General features: G+C 40.0%; 2 protein-coding genes across 7 annotated transcripts in view; one reads left to right on the top strand and one right to left on the bottom strand.

Moving 5' to 3' along the window:
* Nucleotides 1–24,690, top strand: part of IQGAP2 (IQ motif containing GTPase activating protein 2) — a 286,558-nt gene that overhangs the window by 193,525 nt on the left and 68,343 nt on the right. For 5 of the 6 annotated variants that reach the window (XM_025892589.2, XM_073905308.1, XM_025892591.2 and 2 more), the window contains 3 exons: nt 4,195–4,358; nt 18,431–18,521; nt 23,222–23,389. In XM_025892589.2, coding sequence (XP_025748374.2) covers nt 4,195–4,358; nt 18,431–18,521; nt 23,222–23,389 — 423 coding nt within the window. Of the gene's footprint in view, nt 1–1,523; nt 1,583–4,194; nt 4,359–18,430; nt 18,522–23,221; nt 23,390–24,690 lie in introns of those variants that run through there. The other variant, XM_073905309.1, reaches the window with a different exon arrangement.
* F2RL2 (coagulation factor II thrombin receptor like 2) lies at nt 9,195–15,392 on the bottom strand. Its single transcript, XM_025892594.2, has 2 exons — nt 15,165–15,392; nt 9,195–11,278 (listed from the first exon to the last, which is right to left on the bottom strand). The coding sequence occupies exons 1-2, from the start codon at nt 15,226–15,228 to the stop codon at nt 10,206–10,208; spliced, it is 1,137 nt and encodes a 378-aa protein (XP_025748379.1). The 5' UTR covers nt 15,229–15,392; the 3' UTR covers nt 9,195–10,205.

Here is a 24,690-nt window from a genome sequence, read left to right as displayed (position 1 = left end):
CATACAAATGGCCGACAGACACATGAAAAGATGCTCAACCTCACTCATCATCAGGCAAATACAAATCAAAGCTATAATGAGATACCACCTCACACCTGTCAGAATGGCTAAAATTAACACAGGAAAACAGCAAATGTTGGTGAGGATGCATAGAAAGGGGAACCATGTTATACTGCTTGTGGGAATGTGAGCTGGTATAGCCACTCTGGAAAACAGTATGGAACTTCCTCAAAAAGTTTAGAAATACCTTATGACCCAGGAATTGCACTACTAGGTATTTATCCAAAGAATACAAAAATACTGATTCAAAGGGGCACATGCATCCCAATGTTTATAACAGCATTATCAGCAATAGCCAAATAATAGAAAGAGCCCAAATGTCTGTCTCCCGATAAATGGATAAAGAAGATGTGGTGTGTGTGTGTGTGTGTGTGTGTGTATGTGTATATATATGTATATATATACATAAAATGGAGTATTACTCAGCCATCAGAAAGAATGAAGTCTTGCCATTTGCAACGACATGGATAGAACTAGAGTGTATTATGCTAAGCAAGCTAAGTCTGTCAGAGAAAGACAAATACCATATTATTTCACTTATATGTGGAATTTAAGAAACAAAACAGATGAACATATGGGAAAAGGGTAAAGAATAAAAGGAGAGAGGAAAACAAGCCATAAGAGACTTTTTTTAAAGATTTTATTTATTTATTTGACAGAGAGAACACAAGCAGGGGGAGTGGGAGAGGGAGAAGCAGGCTTCCCGTGGAGCAGGGAGCCCAATGTGGGGCTCAACCCCAGGACCCTGGGATTATGACCTGAGCCAAAGGCAGACACTTAACAACTCAGCCATCCAGGCGCCCCGCCATAAGAGACTCTTAATGATAGAGAACAAACTAAGGGTTGATGGAGGGAGATGGGTGAGGCATGGATTAAATGGGTGATGGGTATTAAGGAGGGCACTTGTTATGATGAGCACTGGGTGTTATATATAAGTGATGAATCACTAAATTCTATTCCTGAAACCAGTATTACACTATATATTAACTAACTAAAGTTTAAATAAAAACTTGAAACACTAAAAAAAAAAAAAAGTTGGAGAACAAATAAAGAGCTCCGTTTTGGATGTCTTGTTGTTGTGGGAGACATCTTATGTAAGCAATAGACATTCTAATTCCTCTGTTCTACTTCTTGTATCTTATGTTTTGATTTTGGTCATAGTAATTGAGTCTCTTTTTTTCTAAAAGCCATCTTTTATTTACATTTTTATACAGATGACTTAGCAAATTCCTAGGGATATAGTTAGTGCTTAATAAATGTTTAATAATGTTCTCAAAAATAAACCTCTTTTCCCCCTCAAAAAAATAGAGAAGTGGGTCATGGACTAACGCTCAGCAGTGGAATTTTCCCTTTTCTTATAAACAGAGGAAGTGATACAGATGTGCCCAGGGTGCTTCTGGGTAGGTCTTTCAGCTCCTATGAAGTCATTTACTATGACCTCAGCAGCTTGTATTCTTAGAAACATAACAAACAAAAACTTAAGTGATTTCAATCAAGTCAGCTGGAATGCACTCATTTCCAGGTGATTGGCCATTAGGAACACACATTCTCTTTCTCAGACATAGTTCTGTTAAGATAATTTTTGAACAGGGTGTTTAAAAGTATTTAGAACAGTCTACCAAAGGGATTTCGTGTCCAGGGAATGACATGAAGTATTCTATGTTCTCCAGGTTATAACTCCTACAGGGTAAAATGATACCTTATATATATGGATAGTACTTACTTTCCTGAATTCTTCCAGTGTTTTGAGATAATGTAACTTGCATTTTAGAGAAGTGTTTTTGCTTATTCTTCAAATATATTTAAGTGTTATAATCTGGAATAATTTCTGGGCATTTTAAATTGTTCCTTCTACAGATAAATCTTTTCGTTCTTAGCAAGGTAGTATTTATGGGTCATCTATTCAGGAGATATTTAGCTAAATATTTAACTTAACTTGAGCATCAGAACGAAGATAGTTCTTAAAAATTACAGTACTTACTCTGTTTCATAGCATATCACGTTTGTAAAGTGACTTGTGATTATGTTTGAAAAGTAGCTAACAAAATGACAGTGGTTTGGCTCTAAGAACATTTGTTTTGTAAGCACTGCTTGTTAATGTGTAGTTTTTTTACTAGTTCTTATCTGTCAGCACTAACCTGGGAAGCAAAAGCCCCCCGTTAGTGTGTGTATGTGTGTGTGTATGTATGTGCATAGATAGTTGACCCTTGAACAATATGGGTTTGAACTGCACGGGCCCACTTAAACATAGATTTTTTTTTTTATCAGTACATTACAGTTAATCTATTTTGTCTGCCTTATGGTTTTCTTAGCATTTTCTTTTCCCTAGCTTGTAATACATAAAAACGTACAAGATACTTAGTAGTTGACTATGTTATCAGTAAGGCTTCTAGTCCATAGTAAGCTATTAGCAGTTAAATTTGGGGAGAGTCAAAAGTAATACATGGATTTCTGACTGCATGAGGGGTTGGTGCTCCTAACCCCCACACTGTTCAAGGGTCAAACATATATAAGTATATTCATGCATGTACGTGCATACACTGTAGTATGTTATGACTGGCTGATAGTTTATTTTTAATAATTAGATGGTGGTACTAAGAGGGGGCCTCCGAATAGATATCCTAGAGTTGCAAAAACTTGTCAAGTTCCATAGCTTGGCTTCTGTATTTTTTCATTCCTGTGCCCCTAGGAATTGTAGCTGTAAGACACATCACAACCGTACCATTTCCCATTTCTACCAGCAGTGTATGAGAGTTCCAGTTTCACCACATCCTCACAACACTTGCTACTGTCTTTTCTAATATAGCCATCCTAATTGGTATAAAGTGGTATTGCATTGTGATTTGGATTGCATTTTCCTAATAGCTAATATTGAGTATCTTTTCATGTGATTATTAGCCATTTGTATATCTTTTTTCAAGAGGTGCGTGTTCAAGGCGTTTATCCATTTTAAATTGGCTTTTTTTTTCATTGCCCTATTATAAGAATTCCTTATATTTAGGATACACATATATAAGGTATACAAGTCTTCATCAGATACAGAGCTTACAAGTATTTTCTCCCAATCTTTAGATTATCTTCACCTTCTTTGGTGTCTTTTGAAGCACAGAAGTTTCCATTTTTACAACATCCCATGTATTTATCTTTTTCTTCAGTTGTGTTTCTGGTGTCACAGCTAAACTTACTGCCTAACCCAAGGCCGCAAAGATTTACTCCTCTGTTTTCTTCTAAGTGTTACATAGTTTAAGTTTCTACACTTAAGTCTGTGACCCATTTGGGGTTATTTTTTGTGTATGATGTGATGTAGGGAGTCCAACTTCACTCTTACATGCATCTGATGTCCAGTTGTCCCAGTGCTGTTTGTTATAAAGACTTTGACCTATTGAGTTGTCTTGGCACTCTTGTCAAAAATCAATTGACCATAAATGTGAGGGTTTATTTCGAACTCTAAATTCTTTTCCATTGATCTGTACATCTGTCCTTATGTCAGTACTGTGCGGTATTGATTAACTGTAGCTTTGTAGTAAGTTTTCAGAATGAGAAGAGAACTCCAGTTTTGTTGTTTTTTAAGACTGCATTGGTTGTTCTTGGCCCCTTGCATTTACATAGGAATTTTAGATTCAGCTTGACAATTTCTGTTTGAAAGAAGAAGGCAGCTGGGATTTTGAAGGGATTACACTGAATCTATAAAGCAGTTTGAGGAGTATTTCCATCTTAACAGTATTAACTCTTCAGATCCATGAACATGGGATGAGTTTTCAGTGTATTTAGGTCATCTTTAATTTTTTTACATGGTGTTTCATAGTTTTCAGTGAACATGTCCCGTGCTTCTTTTGTTAAATTTATTCCTGTTTTCTTTAAGTAATTATAGTGTATTTGTGATTGGAACCTATTCCAAATGGAATTTTCTCCTCCATTTCATTCTCAGATTGTACAATGTGAGTGCGGAGAAATACACTTGATTTTCCTACGTTGATCTTGTAGCCTGCAGCCGTGGCGTGCTTGTTTATTAGCTCTTACAGTTTATGTGGGGGGGGGTCCCCATCCCCCTTTCTAACTAAATCTTTGTCATAAGTGATTCTAGAGAACTTACAATGGACTGTGACTTAAGAGGAAAACTTTTTTTTCACCTAGGAATTGTAGCTGTAGGACACATCAATGAAGCTATTGATGAAGGGAATCCTTTGAAAACTTTAGATACTCTGCTGTTACCGACTGCTAAGATTAAAAATGTGGACCCAGACTGCGCCCAGCACTACCAGGATGTTTTATACCATGCTAAATCACAGAAACTCATGGTGAGTCTCCGTAGGTTTGTTGCTTTTAAATTTACAAAGTGGCTTGGGGAGGGGGGCTGAGAGGGAGGATTTGCTTTACTCATTTTTCCTAAAACTTACGAGCTGCTTGTCCCAGCAATTGCCTATGGATCAAAATGGAAATAAAAGGGCTCTTTCTATTTTTGTATCAAACATGAGGAGGAAGGTGGCTCCAGAGCTAATTACTACTTCTACTTTAACTAAAAACTCATCGGTGGCTAAGTTCTTGTTCAGAGTCCAGGTCATTGGATATTGACTGAGCACATACTGTGTGCTTAGTACTGTGTATAGCATCCGGTAGGGGCGGGGGAAATGATACAAGGAACACCTAACATTTGAAGTTCTCTGTCCTTATCCTTAAGATGCTTAGAAACTGAGGCAGTGGGCATTCTCATATAGAATAGTTACATAACAGTGAGCGACGCATATGTCAAAACAAGTCCTGCCCAGAGTGAAGCGGGGCCAGGGGATTGTTGAGGACGAGAGTCCTAAGAGGAGTGGTCGTGGAGACAGAACAGGAGCTGCACCTGAAAGGGAAGGAGGAGCTGGTTAGGTGGGTGGAAAGCAGGAGGGTGCAGGCAGGGAACACAGGGCCAGGAGGGTGTGAGCATGGTTTGTTCTCCGCACGGGAGGAGACCGACCTGGCTACAAGTCCCCTTAAAGAGCAGAGGGTTTTTCCCTCGCTACAGAGCTTATACTGATCGTGGGAGGAATTCCACAGACGCTGACCCCTCTTGGAAGGGTACTGAGTGGTGAAGTTTATGACCTCGTCCCTGCGAATGGTAGTGATGCTACCTGGGACCTGTTCGTAGCTGCCGTGTCCCCAGGTGCAAACCACACCCCAAAGGGATGGATGTTTCCTCTGTAGAGGTCTTCACAACCCAGAAACTGCCTCATCCGAAACAGGAAAAACATCTTTGACTAGAGCAAACATTAACTGAGCACCCGCCACTTGCCACGCATGGTACTAAGTACTGGTATGCATACCATCTCATATAATCATTACAATCCATAACAGACATATGAATGAAATCTCTTTATTATCATCTTATAGATAATGGAACTTAGACTAAGTCATTTGTCCAAAGCTATCCAAAAAGTAATTAGTTCTGCAACCGTGACCTGGTCTGTCTGATTCAGAAACATATATTGTTGTGCATTAAGTCAGATGGAAGAAGATGTTTACTGAAGCATTGTAATAGCAAAAGACCCAAAACAACATAAATACCCATCAAGAGCGGCTCAGTTAAGTAAATTGCAGAATATCCATAGAGTGAAATATTCTGTGGTCATTAAAAAGAATGAGTGAATCTATATTGGACAATCTTCAGTATGTATATCGTTAAATAAAAAAAAACGTTTCCACATGCCTCAAAATGGAATACACACCAATTGTAAGCATATGCTTGTATATGCATAAAATATTTCTAGAAGGAAACATCTTCTGGAAGGTGAACTAGAAAGCTGGTGTAGATGGGAGACGACTTTTTTTTTTAAGATTTTATTTTTAAGTTATCTCCACACCCAATGTGGAGCTCGAACTCACAACCCTGAGATTGAGAGTCGCATGCTGTACCGACTAAGCTAGCCAGGTGGCCCAGGAGACTTCTTTCTTACTCTGTTGTTATGCTGTTTGGATTTCATTTTTTACAGAGTGAATGTATTACATGCTGAATGTTTCTAAACTTAAAAAACAAAACAAAAAATAGTGTAAAGAACTCACAGAGGGCTGTTTCCCCCTGTAACTTAGTTTCTGGAATAAGACCTACTGGCCCAAAGTGCTCCCTTCAAAGCAGCTAACTTCAATACAAGCTATTAGAAATATTTTGTCATAACGTAGTCTCGAGCAGCGTTCAGAAGTGTTGCCTGTGGCAAAGAGAATTGAGTGGTGAGGGGAGAAGAAGAAATATTTTTCAGCATTTTAAATTTTGTACCATATACTACATATACAAAAATAGTTTTAATAAATAAAATTTAAAGTGTCTATGCTTATATGGATGTATGTGTATTTATATATCCACACATATAGTCATACACACGCACGTGGGCGCACGCATGCACACACACCCATACCCTAGTCACCCCACACTACTGAACTGCCTCCTTACAGGTGAAGAAAAATATCCCCCAATGTGGGGACTTCTGAGATGTTAGGCTTCTGACAGGGATGGCCGTAGCATTGCCTTACCCCCTGTGCGTTAAGGATGCCATCAGTAAATCATCCTCATTTGACCCTCACAGCAGCTGGGAGGCTGGGCCCCCTCTCCCCTGATGTGAGGGAACGTGAATGTTAAATCGCAGGCCAGGGAATATGACGGTGAGACTGAAACTCAAGCCTTGGGTCCCCACGTCCCAGGGAGGGCGGAAGGGGTCTCCTCCATCTGCTGTTCCCACGGATGGAGCCATGGTCATGGCACAAGCCACACTTGCCAGCATTGGAAGATAAAGTTACTTGCTGTGGAGAACAGACAGGCACCGCTCCAGGATTGGCTTTGTCACAAAATAACCAGAGATTCTAGTCAAGTCCCTCAAACTCTTTGTGCTTCCATTTCCACATGTGTCCAATGGGTGTAGTAGTGCCTATCTTAAAGGATTATGGTAAGGGTCAAACGATGATATATAGATGTGATAATACATCTTTGTATGTTTATATATTTCTATTTCTACATATCAACATATAGTTATATACAGTTGCATTAATTATGAATATATATGTGTGTTAGAGTGTTCAGCATTTTGCATGGAGCTTGACACCCCAAAAAAGTACTTAAATAATGTAGCAAATATTATTGTGGGCCCTGATGGGTTGCCACACAGGTAAGGACTGAGCGATGACTGTGTCACAAGGTCCTTACTAGACACACAGATTGCTCCATCCACAAACCACAGTTGGGATCTTCTGGGTACAGAATAGAGATAGACCCACAGCCCACATGAGGTTTGTCCTTGAAGTGAACTTGACTCCATAACACCTTTCATAGGCAGACTGTGGAAGTCCCCCTCCAGAGCTTTCCAATCTAATGGCTTTAGGTCAAGAGGGAATGTCACAGGACCTCGCTAGAACAGTCAGAAGCCTTTGCTGAGTGTCCACGCTTTGCCAGCTGTCTCTCAGGCTTGCTTCCTAAGTCTAAGAGCAGTAGCTTTAGTGGTGGAAATAGAGCATCAAATATGAGCCTAAGGATCTGGGTTCTAGCTCAGGCATTAAGCCACTTTTGGCCTATAAAATTAGGAGCTTGACTGTATTGGCAATAGCTAACACATTGAAAATATTACCATTCCAAGCAATGAATCTGATTTGGTTAAACGGCTTTGTGTAAACACGATTTTCCTTCTCTGCCCATTCATTTTGAAACTTGGTTTTTCTCAGCCTGTTCTTTCCCTGGAAAGAAATCCGATTCTGTTATTTTTTTTGGTGAGGTCTCTATGTGTGTTTTTTAATCTCTGCTCTTTTGTTACCTAGAAATTCCGGTTTTTGATGGAGGTTATTCTGTGCATTGCCTTCCCAAGATCTGGCCTTGGAAAATAATAGAAAAAAAATTATATTACTAGTAGTGTCAGTATAAAGTAAAGTTTGTGTGAAAGTATATAGCTCTTAATGATCACAGTGGATAGCGTCTGCATGGAACTTGTGGCCAGCTTTATAAAAGGTTGAGGATACATTGATGTAAGTTGGTGAGAATTCTTGATCCTTGTTAATAATATTTCAAGTGTAACCTTGCCTGGGCACCAAATTCCTTTTGTCTCATGGAGAAAGGCTGGGTAATAGGCATGTTAGCACATACTTAGCAGAAAAGACCTTTTCTATGTCTCTTCAGTAGAGGCAGTGAATTGTGAGCTATTTTAAAAATAAAGGCTCTCCTTGAGAACTTAGGAATTGGATCCCCAAAAAAGTTTGGTTTTGCTACATGTATATTTACTACGTACGAGTTGTGTGCTTTTAACAAGTGAATATTGGCTGTATTTTTCTCCCCTAGGCAAATCTGTATTCCACATGGTGACTTTATTTGCAGAAACGTATTCCCTTCATTGAAGTTTTTGTCATCTTAAAACTTATTATAGGTTTCTTTTTCTTTTAAAAAAAAGTGGCGTTTTTTTTTATTTTAAATAATTTCTATACCCGCCATATCTTTACACCCAACATGAGACTCAAACTCACAATCCAGAGATCAAGAGTCTCATGCTCTACCAACTGAGAGCCAGCCAGGTGCCCACAGGTTTCTTTCTCTTGCTTGCTTTAGTGTTTAACTGATTTTTATTTTTCACATAACCGCATACCTACTATAAAAGATCTTCATGTGTGTGGTTTTTGTAGGGGTTTTTTTTTTAACTAGATCCAATGAAATAGGAAAGTTTGAACAATAAAACAATTCTTTTAAGATATTTTATTGTTTTGATAGTCATTACAAAGTATATGGTCTACGCACATTCCCATGGACTTGAACGTTTATGTCAGCAATCCTTCATATCCTTAACCACTAATATCCCATCTCCTATCTAATCCCTAAACTAAGAGAAATGTTGTCGTTGACTTATAGGAATATACTGGGCATTTATAACAAAATATTTCCCCATTAAAAACTACATATAAGGAAAAAATATTGGAGATGTTATTTTAAACTTCTAAATGACCTCATGAGTGTGTTCTAGTTTAGCTTTTTTTTTTTCTTTTTTTAACATGCCCAACTAAAAACGATGTCCGATGTTGTACAGGGTACCTTGCCTTCTCAGTAAGAACTGAATGGGCTTTCATGATGCTTAGATGCTTTGGGATTTTATTCGTTCACTCAGCAGCATGATATACAAAGCATGGATCTGGGCCCCACCGAGAAGACTTGGACCCTGAGAAGACTTGGATCTATAAGAAGCTAAAGAAGGGAGAGGATGGGCCCCTTCTTTACATGGTACTTAATTAAGTGTTAATGAAATTAATATTTGTATGTAAAGGAACTACATATAAGTGTCAGAATAAAAATACAAGAAAGGGAGATGAGAAAAATGAACTTCTAGCTTGACAATCAGAAGAATGGTCCATTGAAGGCTTTAAGAGATGGAAAGAATTAAGGCAAACATGTTAAAAACAGCTTTACAGCTAAGAGGCAAGAGCAAAGAGTGGAGAAATCAAGATTACAGCAAAACAAGAAGCTTGGCCAGGCAAGGTTTATTCGGAAGTAGAGTTGAAATGTTCGTCCTGAATGGCGAGCCAGAGATTTCTAGTTTATTCCAAAGCAGTGGACAGTCAGTGGCAGGTCTTGCACTGGGGGCTTTGAGTGACGTGCTCCATCTGCTATCTGAGGAAGAGTACTCTGGCGGTGGCCGGTGAAATGGAGGATAGGCTGGCAGTGAGGAGAGCGGCAAGAAGGCAAAGGTTGGACTAGGGTAATGGACCCTAGTGTTAAAAATAACTCGGAGTGAGGTGACGAGGTAGCCACCAGCATGAGAGTGGAGGGAAGCAGCAGAATTAAAAATGATGCCAAAGAGTGAAAATGGAGATCTTAGCTTCTCCCTGTGCGTCATCGTGTCCCACCTCCTCCGCCAGGGCACCTACAGCAGAAGCCTCATAGAAGTGGGGCAGATGGAGATGTAAAGAGCTTGAAGTGCCAGTCAGGCAAGTGTGTCAGTTGCCCTAAAGAAAATGGTGCTGTCTTTGCTCCTGCAGTGACATTCTTAAAACACTGAGAAAGTATTAAAGTAAAAAAGTGCTCTTGTAATGTTTTATTCTGAAGCGGTATTTCTTAGGAACTCAGAAATGGAGCAGCAGGGTAGAACTCCTGGCACTAGGCACAGGTTACCCTAAGAATGTATGTTTTCACAGATAGCCTTCCTTATTTTCTAGCATGATTTCACCATCGTAAGGTAAACAGTGGAGTGATCTATGATTTTTGACATGAGAAAATAAAGGAGTGGATCTAGGCAACTATTTAGGCTCCCAAGGCACAAAGCTATGAGATAGATAAAATATAAGCCGTCAGTGTTGTTGTAGTAGTAGTTGGCATGGTGAACAATAAGTATAATGTTGCTTGGAGCAAAGCAAATGGTAAAAATCACAAGAATGAGGAGACTCGCCTTAACATAGCACAACCATCTGTCATCATGCGTATTAAGCCTCCGAATGATGGCTGTGTAGCAGTAGATAATGACCACAAAGGGAATTAAGAATCCAAAGAATGCCAAGGAGATGAAGTAGTAGAGTTGGAAGGGAGACGAGGACTCGCATGTGTTGTGCACATCATGGCAGGTGGTGATGTCCTGCTGGACGAGATAATACTCCTGCTTCAGGATGAGAAATGGCAGCATGTATAAGAAAACCATTGCCCACACCAGTCCACATGTTATGAAGGCATAGGTGCGCTTGGGCAGCGCTCGGTAAGTAAAAGGATGAACGATGGCTAGGTAGCGGCTGATACTAATGCAGGCGAGGAGCAGAATGGAGCAGTACATGTTGCCATAGAAGATGACTGTGGTGGCCCGGCACATGACCTCTCCAAATACCCAGTTGTTCCCATTGAGGTGGTAAGCTATCTTAAAGGGCAGCGTGACACAGAATAGAAAGTCTGCAATGGCCAGGCTGGTGTAGAAGATGGTCATACAGATAGATCTGGTCCTGAAGAAGAGCATCCACAGGGTCACCGCATTGGCTGGCATACCTACTGCAAACACCAGGATGTAGATGGCAGGTATCAATTTGGTACTTAAGGAGCTGTTCAGGTACCCCAGGGTAGAATTATTCACACGAAGATTTGAAACACTTTCTTCAGGGCACTTAATTCTTACAGTTGTGGTAGTTCCTGTCCAGCCTTCTATGGCAGAAAGGGGGAAGTCTTCAAAAGAACTGAAGGGGTCCCCACGGAAGGTCTTAATAGGTAAGGTTGGTTCTACCAAGGTGCGTACATCATTTTCCATGCCTGTAATTGAGAAGAAGTATTAACATGGATCATTGCTGAGCCCATGACTAAGGTTCAGGAGACAATAAAACTAAAAGCCTTAGGCTACATAATTTCTCTAGTTGTAGAATTGAGGATCATTTTTATTGTCAAAAAGCACTATAAATCAGGTAATCAACAGGAATGCATTTGGTATATATCATATGCCCCAGCACAGTGCTCACCCATGCAGGAACAAAAATGAGATGGCAACTCCTTGCATGTAGAACGTTTATAATACTGCTGGGGGAAACAGTAATAGCACATCAGACCTCCACAGGCCAAAGTCATGTTGATTATAAACCATATAGGCATCCAGACAGTAGTTAACAGATTTAAATGTTTGAGCAGAATGTCAGGGAGAAGATGAACATGAACAAAGATGAGCAAGGTTCACGGAGAGATGGAAATTAATAGATGAGTAAGAATCTGGATGGTGAAATATGGACAGAGGCATAGTGTGGGCTGGTATGGGTCGTGGGAATGTCAGATAAGTTAATTCGGCAAACGTTCATTGCATATTTATACGCCAGTGATAGAGTTTTAAATAAACTCTGTGTCAGACTAGTGGAGAAGATGCACAAAAACGTGCCCTCTTACGCTCACAAGGTGCATCTGAGAGATGAAAGAGTAGGTTCCAGCCAAATCTCTGAAGGGCCTCTTTATCTATACTAAGAAATGACGTGCCCTTTCTTAGATGCTGGGGTTATGCACATACAAAATTGTGGACAGAGGCATGGCCATTGTGGCAGACAGCATGATGGGTCCCCAAGATTCCACCTGCTAATGCCGGGAACCGTTGAATATGTTATTTTATGTGGCAAAAGGGACTTCACAGATGTGATTTAGGATCTTCAGATGGCATGAGTGTCCTGGATTGGCTGAGTGGGCCAAATGTAATCCTAAGACTCCTTATAAGAGGGAGGCAAGAGAGTCAATGCCAGATATTTAAAGATGCTGTGCTGCTGGCTTTGAGGATGAAAGGGGGAGCCATAAACCAAGGAATGGAATGCAAGTGATCTCTAGAAGCTGAAAAAAGCAAGACAACAGGTTCTCCCCTAGAGTGTCCAGAATGAACACAGCCTTGCTGACACCTTTGACTTCAGGACTTGTGACCTCCAGAAATATAATCTGTATTGTTTTTAAGCCACTCAGTTTGTGGTAATTTGTTCCAGCAGCAATAGCATGCTAATATAACCCTGATTTGACTTATACTTAAGATGACTTTGGTGACAGTGTAGAGAACAGACTGAAAAAGTAAGAAATTAGAGGCAAGGGGGACTGATTTGGAGCCTACTGCAGTCATTCAAACTCAGGGTGGACAGTAATGGATTAGAGCAATGGCAGTAGAACGATAAAGATGAACACTTGAGACTGATGGCGCCTCCAAGGACTTGGCATCCAGTTGGCTCTGGTGGCAGTGAGGGAGAGGCAGGAGGCAGGTTTCTCCTCTAGATGATGCTGGGCAAGAAGATGGGACAAGGGACAAGACTGAGAGGAAACAAAGGAAGAAAAGATGGAAATAGAGAATACAGTCAATGATCTCATAACATTGTATGGTGACAAGTGGCAATCACACCACACAATGTGTAGAATCGTTGAGTCGCTATGTTGTGAACTTGAAACTAATGACACACTGTATGCCGACTATACTTCAGTTTAAAAAATTCCATTTATGCAAATTGGAAATGGAACAAAAAGGAATAGAGACACAACAACTACATACTGTAAATGTTGGGCATTGGTTGGCAGGCTAATTTTAATAATCCTAACTCATGCAAGAGCAATTTCAAAAATACACTAGACCTTAATACTCAAACCTATTTCTCATTATATAATTCTTCCATAAATTAATCTTGGAGATGTACAAAAAGTAGATCCTGTGAAATTTCTAAGATGGACTTTCATGCTGATTTCAAACCTCATATTAATTTAAAATACCATTGCTCTGCCAGTTACGTCTTTTCCCATGACCTCTGGATTCCTACATGTTGAATACTTGGGAGTTAGTGATTAATAACGTGGTTCTCATTCAAAGCCAGTTTCTCTTCCTGCTGTAATCTCTAGCAGTTCACCCCCAGGTGAAATTGAAGCCTCCCTCATAACCTTGAGATTGCACAAACTGAATTCAGTGTATAAGACAGAAAGTGTTGCCTGAACAAGTAGGGACAGGGAGGTGTTCAGGTGTCATTTACAGGAGAATAGATTAATGAAAAAGAAAGAAAAATTCTGGGAAGTGTTCTGTGCCTGTGTTTGGATGTGAACTCTGAAGGTGTGTTGCGTGATGCTTGAGTTCAGCCACACAAATCGTTCTCAATTTTGCATTTTGCAAAATGCTTAAATTTGGTATCACCCATAGAGAAGTGCCTTGGGAAGTAGGCACAAAGCTGGAAGACAGTAGCTGAAGAACATGGTGTACAAGCTATTTCCTTTCAGGATCTGATAAGAGCTGTTTGAAACGAAGTGTTTGTCAGTTTGCAGAAAATTCCTGTGTTTAAGCAAGACATGGTGCCTAAAAACAGGGTAAACAGTGACTTTGTGAAAAAGTCACGATTCCTTTTTCCATGAGAATTCCAGATCTGGTTCAACTTAAATAAGTCTTATTCCTTAGAGTCTGGTGTGCCTTCAGAATAGTACTCATCATTAAATTTTACATATTTTTAAAGAATTTCGATGAATTCTTAATACAGTCTTCCATTTGGCAGAATGTTTCTGAAATGTTTTTAACTTGGGGAAAGGTCTGAGAAAAGGACTGATCCAGGGGGACCAGATTTCAGCCTCTAAACAATCGGTTCTTCGCTCACGTTTCTCCCCCAACCCCATGGAAGAAAGCAAATGCACTGCCTTTTCCTTTGTCATCTTTAAATGCCCCCTGTTCGCCTCTATGAAACCCCACCGGCATCTTGAAGGAACCCCCTTCACAAACCACTTTTCTTTTGCTTTTCTGCTGTATTTGCATCCATCCACACCCAGAAAGAACAGTCACTTGTCCTTTTCATGAATCACACATGTGCTATTGCTCTGAGTGGGTTCTCTTGGGACACTCCTACAACCACCTTGGCGACTGAAGCAACATTCCTTTATGGAGACTTGGTTTTGTTGCATTCCTATTTATTCTGTTTCATCGCTGCCCCTCAACCCCAGCTCTCCCACTCTCCCGCTCCTAACAATGTTGGCAGGAGAATGACCTAACAGTGAAAAAAAAAAAAAAAAAGCTGTGGCTCCAGATCTATTGCAAACTGGTTTATTTCGGAGTAAGCAGGAGGTGACAGGCTAACATTGTGTTGAGTGAAATAGGAAACACATTAAGAGTTGAATTGTAGTATCTGGGAGATCTCATTTTTCAAACTAAAAAATCATGTGAACATAGGGAAAACTCCGTGATACAAAGAGAAAGTCAAAAAAGGTATTTCATTAAGAAACACTAACTTGTTAGCATTACTTATTGAAAGACCACTCTTTCTTTCTGGGAATATCCTTGTTTCCCCCCACTTGTGCTTCAAGAGAATGTATAAACTTGGGATTTTTTTTAAATTTCTTGAAAATGTGCTATCTTTGTTGATTCAGAGGAAATTCTTAGAAAGTCGGAATCTTCTCACAAAGAAATTTGATTCTTCATTTTAGAGATCTAAAATCTTGACCATGCCACAAATTTTTAAATCTCAGCAGAAAACATTAGTTTTTGGCAAGGGTTGAATAGAGTGAACAGACCATAGCTATTCACTTCTGTGATGCTACCTTTTAATAACAAACACTAAGCTCTGCCTTTTGGGTGGCAGACTGTGTGAAACGCAAAGAAAATTGGATGCAGTTCATTCTTGCTACACAAACCAGCACCCCCAACATGCCCCATAAGAAAAGAGCTTACCGCTTTGACAAAAAGTGGGCGACAGAAGCATTACTCCAGCAGCAACAATGATGAGGGCTTTCATCTTGGTGACCTGAGTCCTGTTTCCCGGATGTTATTAAATGTATAGAACTAGGGAGCACAGTTCCACCTCCATTTCATGTGTTAACAGCAAATGGAAACCTTGTTCTCCCCTGAAGAGTGTGCTGTCCTGGGCTCCGCAGACTGGGAAACTTGCCCAGGTCCTCTGGAGGGAAAGGGTGTGACAGTACTCATGTTGCAGTGCGCATGACTCAGGCTGAGCCTCTGAGCACATTACTTTATCCCCGGAGAAAATCATTTAACTCTTACCCACCCCTAAAAATCCGTTCAGAGTAGATGCGGTAATTCCCAGCCATTATACTTCTGTGCATGGAAAGAATGTAGGTAACATACAGTCCTTTCCAGAAGTAAGCTGACAGTAGATGTTGAGTAGTAGTTAGTTTTGAGACTGTCAGATATCTCAATTTTATCCATTTATAAAAAACACACTTCCAGATGGTAATTTCTACTCAGTAATTGAGCTGTCAGAATCTGTCTTTTCCTTATCCTCTCAGCTCTTTCAAATCATAATTCTTAAACTCTCTACATAATTATACATGAACTGAATTATGGAAAGCAAGCATTTTTTAGGAAGCTAAATGTCAGAGCTTGATTACTTTGGAAAATTCTCCATCAGTGTCCACATTGGTCTGAATTTGTCATCACTCCTTGGCCAGACCTGGTTTTAGGGTGTTTTGTTTTGCCGTAACTCAACATACTTGTCGGTTAAACTGAAATCATGATACAACTTTGAAACGCAGAGAACTCTGTTTACTCCATGGTTGTTGGTGAACAGTCTACAATAAGCTTCTTTTTTTAATTGTGGCAAAATAAGTGTAACATGCAGTTGACCATCTTAATCATTATTAAGGGTACAACTCAATAGTGTTTAGTATGATCACATTGTTGCACAACATATAAGCTTTTGTGAGTAGTTATTTCCCGGAGGATATGATTTAATGTGTAGTAAAAAACAACAACAACAACAATAACAACTGCATTGTAACAGGTTTTTCTGTAATTAACACAATTTAAGATAAAACACTAAGCCAAACGATCCAACAGCACGTTGCATATAAAATGCAGCAAGAATCAGAAAATGCAGGTTTCACCCAAGACTTACAGGCTGAGGGATAAGCCAGGAAGGAATTGATCTGTGTAAACTTTTCATACTTGATTAAATTGCGTCACAGGAAGAGTTTTGCAATCAAAAGTCAGGGTCTGATATTTCAACTACAAAATATATGGTAACAGAAGCTGAGACCGAAAGCTATTTTATCGCAGAAATAAAAACCAAAGTGCCACAAAATATTGAAAGGGGTACTTTTTTGTTTAATTAAAATTGCCTAGGACTCGTCTAAATTCAGGAATTTATGTCTTGATTTACAGATGGTCTAGCTTCTCTTTACTTAATCCATTTGTAACTCATATGCTGAATCTGACTCCTTAGCTAGAGGTGGAGCCCTGACCATCCTATAAATATAGTTCCAGGCTTCTAGTGAGCAATTTAAAAGGAGACCTTAAACTGGTAGGATTCAGTTTTTACTCCTGGTTTTGTATCTAACTCTAAGCATCCTTTAATGTAACGAGTCATGATTTAAGCTGTTGACTTAAATTCATTTGCTTTGTCAAGTTTCTCTTTGGTTTGCCCTATAAAACAGATACTTTAAGCTTTGAAGTGGGATTGTTAACTTCCTTCTCATCTGGGCAAAAGTTTGTATGGGGTATCTTCTATAGCGATAAGTTATGAAGGAATGTGGTAAATGCTCTTCAAAAAAACTGAAACATACATAAATGAACTTGTATGGAACGTAGTTTTTAGGCTGTACTTGTCTCATTTCAGAGTGCTTTCCACAAACATTATCTCAAGTTAGTCTCTGAGGGAAATAGTATTAAAGCCTGCCGGAGGAGCCGATGCATGTTAGTTCTCCTTCCTGCAACCCATCCATCCACCATGAGTCCGAAATGGTGGAGCTGGTTCTCCATAGCTCTGATGAACGGCTTTCTGTTCATCACAGCCTTGCTTTTGCATTTAGCACGTGACACTTAATACTACACATGGGCAAATGTCCCCAATTGTTTAAAAATAAATGTCTCTTCTTCCCTGAAAATATTTAATTTTTCCTGATAGTATTTACTTGTAATCTTGGGCAAGTTTATGTAATCTTGGCAGTTACAGCCTGGAAGTCCCATATAATTACATTACATGCCAGCACCATGTTTGTAGTATGATCATCACAACCAACCCAAAAGTAAAATGAATCGTAAAGGTAATACCTTTTGATTGCTTTTATCACTTCCGTTCTGAAGCTGTCCTTAGCTACTATTTTCTCCCCCCTGGAATTCACCCCTACTATAAGTTAATCCTTTCTTGACTGTTTCTAGATCATGTATCTACAGCTATTATTACCGTGATCACATTGTAGTATCATTGTTTTTAGATAAATGTATCTTTTCTACTAAACTGTTAGGTCCTTGAGGGTTCTTTGCCTTATTTTTGTCTCTCTGTCTGATAAATGTCATTGTGTTTCCCTCAAATTTAAAATATCCTGTGGTATTCTGGGCCGTCTTGGGTACCACAGTTAGTGATTAAGGGAGAGAGTATTCAGACAAGGCTTTTGAGGAGGAGGTGACATTTGAGTTAAGGCCTGAAGGGTCAGAAAGAATCAACAACCACACAGCTGGGGTAGAATGCTGGGCTCTGAAGGAGGCTGCTGTGCACGTCTGGGACAAGCAATAGAAGAGTGTGAGTGAAGCCAGAGGGGTCAGCAGGGCTGGATCGCTAGATCCCCACAGTGCCTGGGAAGGGAGTTTTATTTTCTCCTACATGCAGGGGAGAGCCTGTGGAGGAGTTTAAGCAGACGGGTCATCTAGTGAGATGTCCATTTTGAAGAGATCATCTGCTTCCTTGTAGAGGACCACTGTGGTAGAGGGCAGTCTTGGAAGCAACAAAAACAAATAGACCAATGCACCCATCCAGGTGGGATGTGATGGTAGGCTGGACTAAAGGGGTGACAGTAGAGAAGGGAGAAGAGGTTGGATTTGGGGGTTATTTCGTTAATAGTTTGTACAGTGTTATGACAGTGCTTGGTAGGTGCTGAATGAGAGTCTGTAGGAACTATAAAAATGGGCTCCTGAAAAGCCGTTACTGATTCTGTTCATCATCATTCACTATTCTTCCTTTTATTCTGTGGCAATATTCCCAGGACTCGGAGAGTGTTTCCAAAGTTCTTTGGCTGGATGAGATACAGCTCGCGGTCAATGAGGCCAACGCAGACAAGGACAAAGCAAAACAATGTAAGCCTGCATCTCCTTTTGCTGGTCCCATGTGCCTTGCTGGTCAAGCCACTGAATTACTTTTTTATTTAAATAATTTTTTAACTTCTGTACTTTTAATATCTGAAAAGATTTGGATCCGTAGCAATTTCAGTTGTTGAGTGTCTGTACAAAAATAAGCTTCACTGGTGGTGGCACTCTTTTCAGTGATTAGGGGCTAACTAGTGAAATGTGAGGGTGTTGCTGAACAAAATCCAGAAAGCAAAAAATGGTTCCTCAACTCTGAAATTCATAGTGTGAGCAAGCCCTTTTTTTTATCTTGATCTTTAGGAAACTAGCCCAATCTGATTAGTAAATGCCTTTCCTCCCTTCCATGTCTTCCATTGTATTAGTCAGGATTTTCCAGAGAAACAGAACTACATACATATTTTTCTCTGGGGGGGGGAAAAAACAGCTATATATATAGTCCTATATCTGTGTGTATCTGTGTGTGTGTGTGCGTATGTGTGTGTGTTTGTAGATAAATAGTTGTTTCTCTGGAAAGTATGTAGTATCTATATGCACACATACATAGAGAAAGAGGGAGATTTATTTTAAGGAATTGGCTCATGCTGTTGTGGAGAGGCTGGCAAGTCCGAAATCTGCGGTGGGCCCTAGAGGTCAGGTGGCAGCACTTAATCACCAAAGGCAAGTGCGTGTGGCTGCTGTGATGGATGCAGAGTCAAAGCCTTCCTCAGAATAGTCTGACTCACAGAGACCAGTGGAATTGGCTGATTGACCGTGGTGTTCCTAGAAATGAGACAGACCGTCTCCTAAGTTCATACTTGATTTGTACAAGTGGAAGAAGAGTTCTAGGTCAAATGAACAAAAGTGTAACCTGAATAGCAAGAGCACAGAGTCTTGTCCCCTAAATCAATTCCCGTGTTTAATCATTTACAGACCAAGAACCCCTTGAATGAAGGGGAGACCCAGTCCTCTTGAGAACGGACTGCTACACTATCAAAACTTTACACAGTTCATCTTTCTTCCAGGCTTCCCCTAAAGAGGTCTACGATCTTTGTGGTGGCTGTGCTGATGTCAAAGGACATAATCAGACTTTTCAGGGATTATAGGACACTGGCTCTGAATGGATACTAATTCCAGGAAGCCCAAAACATCCCTGTGGTCCACCAGTCAGAGCAGGGGCTCACGGAGGTCAGGTGATCAGTGGGGTTTTAGCTCTCTCTTCCAGTGGGTCCTCAAACCAGCCACGGTGACTTCCCCAGGTCTAGAATGCCTAAGTGGAATAGACATACTCTGCGCCTGGCCGAATCCCCTCATTGGCTCAAATGATTAAGCTTTTCATTTTATTCTAAGCCTCTCTTTTCATAGAGGAATAGTATGAAAAATCACATGGCATTCTAGAGTAGCTTCAAGAATGATACACGAACACTCTACATGTACAAATAAACTACCTAAATGAAGATTCCTGGAAGTGTTGTTCATTAACCTGTCCATTCATGACACAATTAGGATGTATCCTGTTGTAAGGTCATAGAATGCCGTTGAGATACCTTAGTCTTGCCCCCAAAGATGTGCTTTTAAACTTTGGAAGCATCCCTGGGGAACATCTGGTTTTTATTTCCTCAGCCTGGAAAAATATGTGCCTTTCTCCAATCTGAACTTTTATACCCTTAGGGTCTTTGAAGTCTTTCCGTTCTAGCACTCTACTCCTTAAGAAAAAATAAAATGAATTTGAAATGTGTCCGTAAGAGCTTTAAATTTGAATATAAACCTAAAGGAAGCCATAGTTTGAAGAAATACTTTTAAGAAAGGAGGTGATAAAAATAGGCACTCAAACAGCCTGGAAGGGTTACCCTTTTTCTCTTAGAAATCAAACCGATTTAGAAGTCATTTCATTCATTTTATTCATGTTCTTCCTACCTGTGGCCTGAAAATGTGAAGTTGGTTCTGTTTTTTCCATTGAGACACTCATGGTTCTACTGACTCTGAAAGGCAGAGGCTTTCTCAACTCTGTGTGATGGTGTACTCCCGACCTACACATTTAAAATCCTGTCTTTCACTTCTGCCCTGTGCCTTGGAAGAGTTGACGTAGTATCTTCTATGATAAATAATACCAAAAAGATGTTCTGAAGTAAAACCTTCTATATTCTGACATCAAGATGAGAATTTCCCAGTTTGTCAAAAAGGAGTTTAATCTTACCTTTAAAAGCATTCTTCATTCTTTGTATGAAGACTTGAAACAGATTCTTGTCACATGTTGTAAGCCTCAAACCCACTCCCAGATAATCCAATAAAAGAAAAAGTGTTGCCCTATATGTTTTACCACAGACAAGACTTAAAAGGGCAGAGTAACTCAAGTCTCCTACATTTGGGCCCATGTTCATGTCCACCGGAGCCTCTTGCTTTCTTAAAGTAGGTCTGTCTCTACTTTTGACTCCTGAGAGCAGTATTTCCCAACCTTCTCCCATCATTGTACCCCAAGGAATCTTTCCAGATAGATTTTCCCTAAGTACTTCCCACCATGATATTTTAATACCACAGATGAATTGTGTATCTGTTCATGTACCATATGTAGGCCTATGCTTTATACACAAAAAGATGTTTTGCCCCCTCCCCCCCAAGAACCAATTTTTTGCCCTGCTAGGGATTGTTTCACCTCTTAGGAGAGAAAACATGAGAAAGACTGCCAGTATATGGCTTAAGATGTAACACAAACAGTTCTTTCGGGTCTCTTAGGAGATTTATGGGAGGTGTCTTAATTTGTTCTTTAACGACAAACATCCCTGACTTTATGTAGACCGTTTATCTGACATCTTCAGTTATCTGGAACTAAACCACATCCCACAGATGAAGCAAAAAAAGCAATCAAAGTCGATGTCTCAAAGCCTGTGCCCCTGGACCTGCTTTCCTCTACTCGTTGATACACCTCGGACAGATACGTGGAGCCTGTGTGTTCTTCTCTTAGGCATAATGCTAACAAGTTCGGTTATGTCTCTTCCCAGCTCAGAGCACGTCAGAAGCCACGGATTACCAGGCAGTTAGGTGTTGGCTGCTCTGTGCAAGCACACAGCAGCAAGAAGAGAACTGGTGGGGCAGGAGGGGGAATTGAAAAAGCAAAGGGGTTTGAGGCCATTTAGTGCAGGAACAAAGGAGCCCAAACACCTCCATAGTACTACAACGGCTCAGGGTATTATAGCACAGTATAGTGACAAGAAGGACTCTTCTGGCAGCCTCAGCAAACATTAAGCACCTACTGTGTACCAGGGACTGTGGATAAAATGATGAGCAGGAAGAGACACTGTTCTCTTAGGGTTTTCTCTGGGACTTTAGACTTTTCATGGAAAATGGTTCTTTTAAGAGGAAGAGGAAGTTTCAGTTACCTAGAAAATGAACCTGTGGACCCACCACTTGCCGGTCAGTACTCCATGATAAAGCACATTTCTAGATCAAGAAATGGGTGCCTTTATTATACCCATCTTTTAAGGAATACACCATTCTACTGGGCTAGTTGAAGCTGTCAGATGTAATTCACATGAGGATTCTTTGTCATTTGCTTGTTCCTCCTGCTTCTTTGAGACCACAAACCTCTCAAACACCAGGAACACATTTGTCCCATCCTCAAAAGCGTTCCTGGAGAAGAGGAAAGGGGAACTGTTGATCCATTCCTATTAACTCTTATAAACACAAGAGCATACTGCTTTGCCTTTTGTTTTGCAGCAGTTTAAGTTTGCTACAGAAGTTCTTGATTCTTTATGTACTCTTCCAGATTTGTGTGACCTTGATTCTACGCTGTTGAAAGTCAAACTCCATTTTTTTTGCCCCTTCAGCTTTTGTACTTCCATGTACATGTGAACATAATTTGATGACATCAATATACCATTAAGCATGTGTATGGTAGAGTTTGACATGTGTGTGTTAGAAAAAAAAGGAAAAAGAATATCCACCTCTTCCCTTTTCATCGAAAACTTTTTTTGTCTTTTGACCTGGTTCCTTCAATTTTTTTGTTCTAGATTTCTAATTCAGTGCATTTATGGTTTGTGAAAACAGTACTTTCATTGGTTAGGCCAGAATATTCTTAGCTGGAACTAAAGTGGATAAAAAAGAATTCACCATGTTAACTTTGTTTAGACAGCCAAGAGTTCAGTGTGGTTTGATTTATGGGGAGAGACAGAAACTTAAAATGGGAAAAGATGTTTTCTAGGTCTAAACTGGCTTCAGAATTAAGTGGATTGTGTATGCCTGCCAGCTATACCTGTTGCCTTTCTAGAACATGTGTTTAGGTGGTTAATGACAAATCTTGTGACGTGTACTAGTGCTATACAAGAAAATATCAGGATTTTTACTTATTCTAAAATAAATAAATGTCTTCCTAAGATCAGTGACCTCCGTAAGGACTGCATATCTACTGTTCGTATGCATTTACTCCTCTTAGAGATCACTACAGGGAGTAGGACCTAGTGTCTTCACACCACATGAGAGTAACCTGGAAATACCATGATTTTTAATAAACTGTGCTTCTGTGGGATCTTGTTCTTACAACCTAAACTGGCTGCTAGGTGAGTTGGTGACTGTCTTGGGTATATGTGTTGCATACTCTGAAAGGGTACAAAAGGTTTAATGCCAATGCGTTCCTGAAAGATTGAATTATATCTTTGCGCACCTCTAGGGTAAGTAGAAGATAACCATTAACAGAAACTTTTTTTTTTTCCATGATGCAGGGGTTACACTGGTCATCGATGTTAATCAGTGTTTGGAGAAAGAAAAGCCAAGTGATATTTTGTCTGTCTTGAAGTCTTCTATGTCTAACACAAATGACATAATCCCTGAATGTGCTGACAGGTACTATCATGCCCTTGCAAAGGCAAAAGAGCACAAATCTAAAAGTGGTAAGCTTTTTAGTCATTTAACACCAACTAAATGTCATTTTGAATATGACGCTGTCTGTGGTATTGTATTAATATTAAGACAAATACTGCTTTAAAATGAACATTTCTAATATATTTTTTTATCTTGGGCTTCTGGGTGGCTCAGTCGGTTAAACGTCTGCCTTCGGCTCAAGTCATGATCCCAGGGTCCTGGGATCGAGTCCTGCATCAGGCTCCCTGCTCCGCGGGGAGTCTCCTTCTCCCTCTCGCTCTGCCTCTCCCCTGGCTTGTGCTCTCTCTCTCTCTCTCTCTCAAATAAATAAATAAAATCTTTAAGAAAAAATAAAATTTTTTTTAGACGTAGGTTTTTTTTGAAAAGCTCAGATTAACTTGGTGGTTATGCATGGGTGTTATCATAACCTTGAGAAAATACAGTATTTAAGGAGATTTTGCTTTATCTAGGGCTTGCTTATTGATCCATTTCTCTAGTGATACAAACTGATTTTGACACTAATATTTCTCTTTATCCTTTTTGAAACAAATGGTACATGATTGTACAATCTTAAGTAGGAGTAAAGAGTAATTTTGAAAATGTGGAATAAAGTAGAATGAACTGGTCTCCAAGGGATCAGATCAATAACCTCAGGAGGTATTTATGCCTATTCAATCCAATGGCAGACCCTGAAGTGTTAGCTCTGGAAAGTAGCTTTGAGATCATGAGCCTTATACTCATTTTTCAGATTTAGAAACATATTCATGAGATTGTGGTCAGAGGGAGACTATGACAAACCCAAAGAGGTTAATTTTTGATAGGCCACCGTTCCTTTGGTAGATGGTTACTGAGCACTTCATGTCCTATCAAGGATCCAAGTGTCTCCTGACTCACAGGCTAATGTTTGTTTGCACCTCATCATAGGTCATGGACTACTCTTCTTTGGGAAGCTATGTGAATGGCCCAAGAAGTAGAATTGGAGGATAAAAAGGGTTTTTTTTAGTTCAACTGGAGGTCTTTCCCATGGTACACTGTGTACTTCTAAGTTTATCTGATGTATTTCCAACTCAGAGATTCCACCCCTCAATTCAGCAAATTGCCCATTAATGAAGTGTGAGGAGGGTTATTGGCCATTCTTTCTAAATTGGCATCTGCTCACCTTTGAGCTCCTCCCTGTTCCCTTCACATCTCTTCATCCAGAGTCACTGTAGTGTCCCCTACCTCATCCTTCATGGAGAAAGACTTATGCAACAGTACTAATGCAGGGGTTAAGTTCAGTTTCAAGTCCATCTTGGCCTAAGCTTAATTAATCTTCTGTCCACGACCCTTG

Source organism: Callorhinus ursinus, unplaced genomic scaffold (genome assembly GCF_003265705.2).
Source record: "Callorhinus ursinus isolate GAN/ISIS: 27379988/994484 unplaced genomic scaffold, GSC_fseal_2.0 scaffold23, whole genome shotgun sequence".
Taxonomy (NCBI): Eukaryota; Metazoa; Chordata; class Mammalia; order Carnivora; family Otariidae; genus Callorhinus; species Callorhinus ursinus.
Note: the sequence above shows the minus strand (reverse complement) of the source record. Positions and strands in the feature narration are given on the sequence as shown.

Coding starts and splice junctions, on each gene's coding strand:
- F2RL2 (XM_025892594.2), bottom strand. CDS start 15,228: ATGAAAGCCCTCATCATTGTTGCTGCTGGAGTAATGCTTCTGTCGCCC. Junction 11,279..15,164: donor GCCCACTTTTTGTCAAAGCG/GTAAGCTCTTTT, acceptor TCTCAATTACAG/GCATGGAAAATGATGTACGC.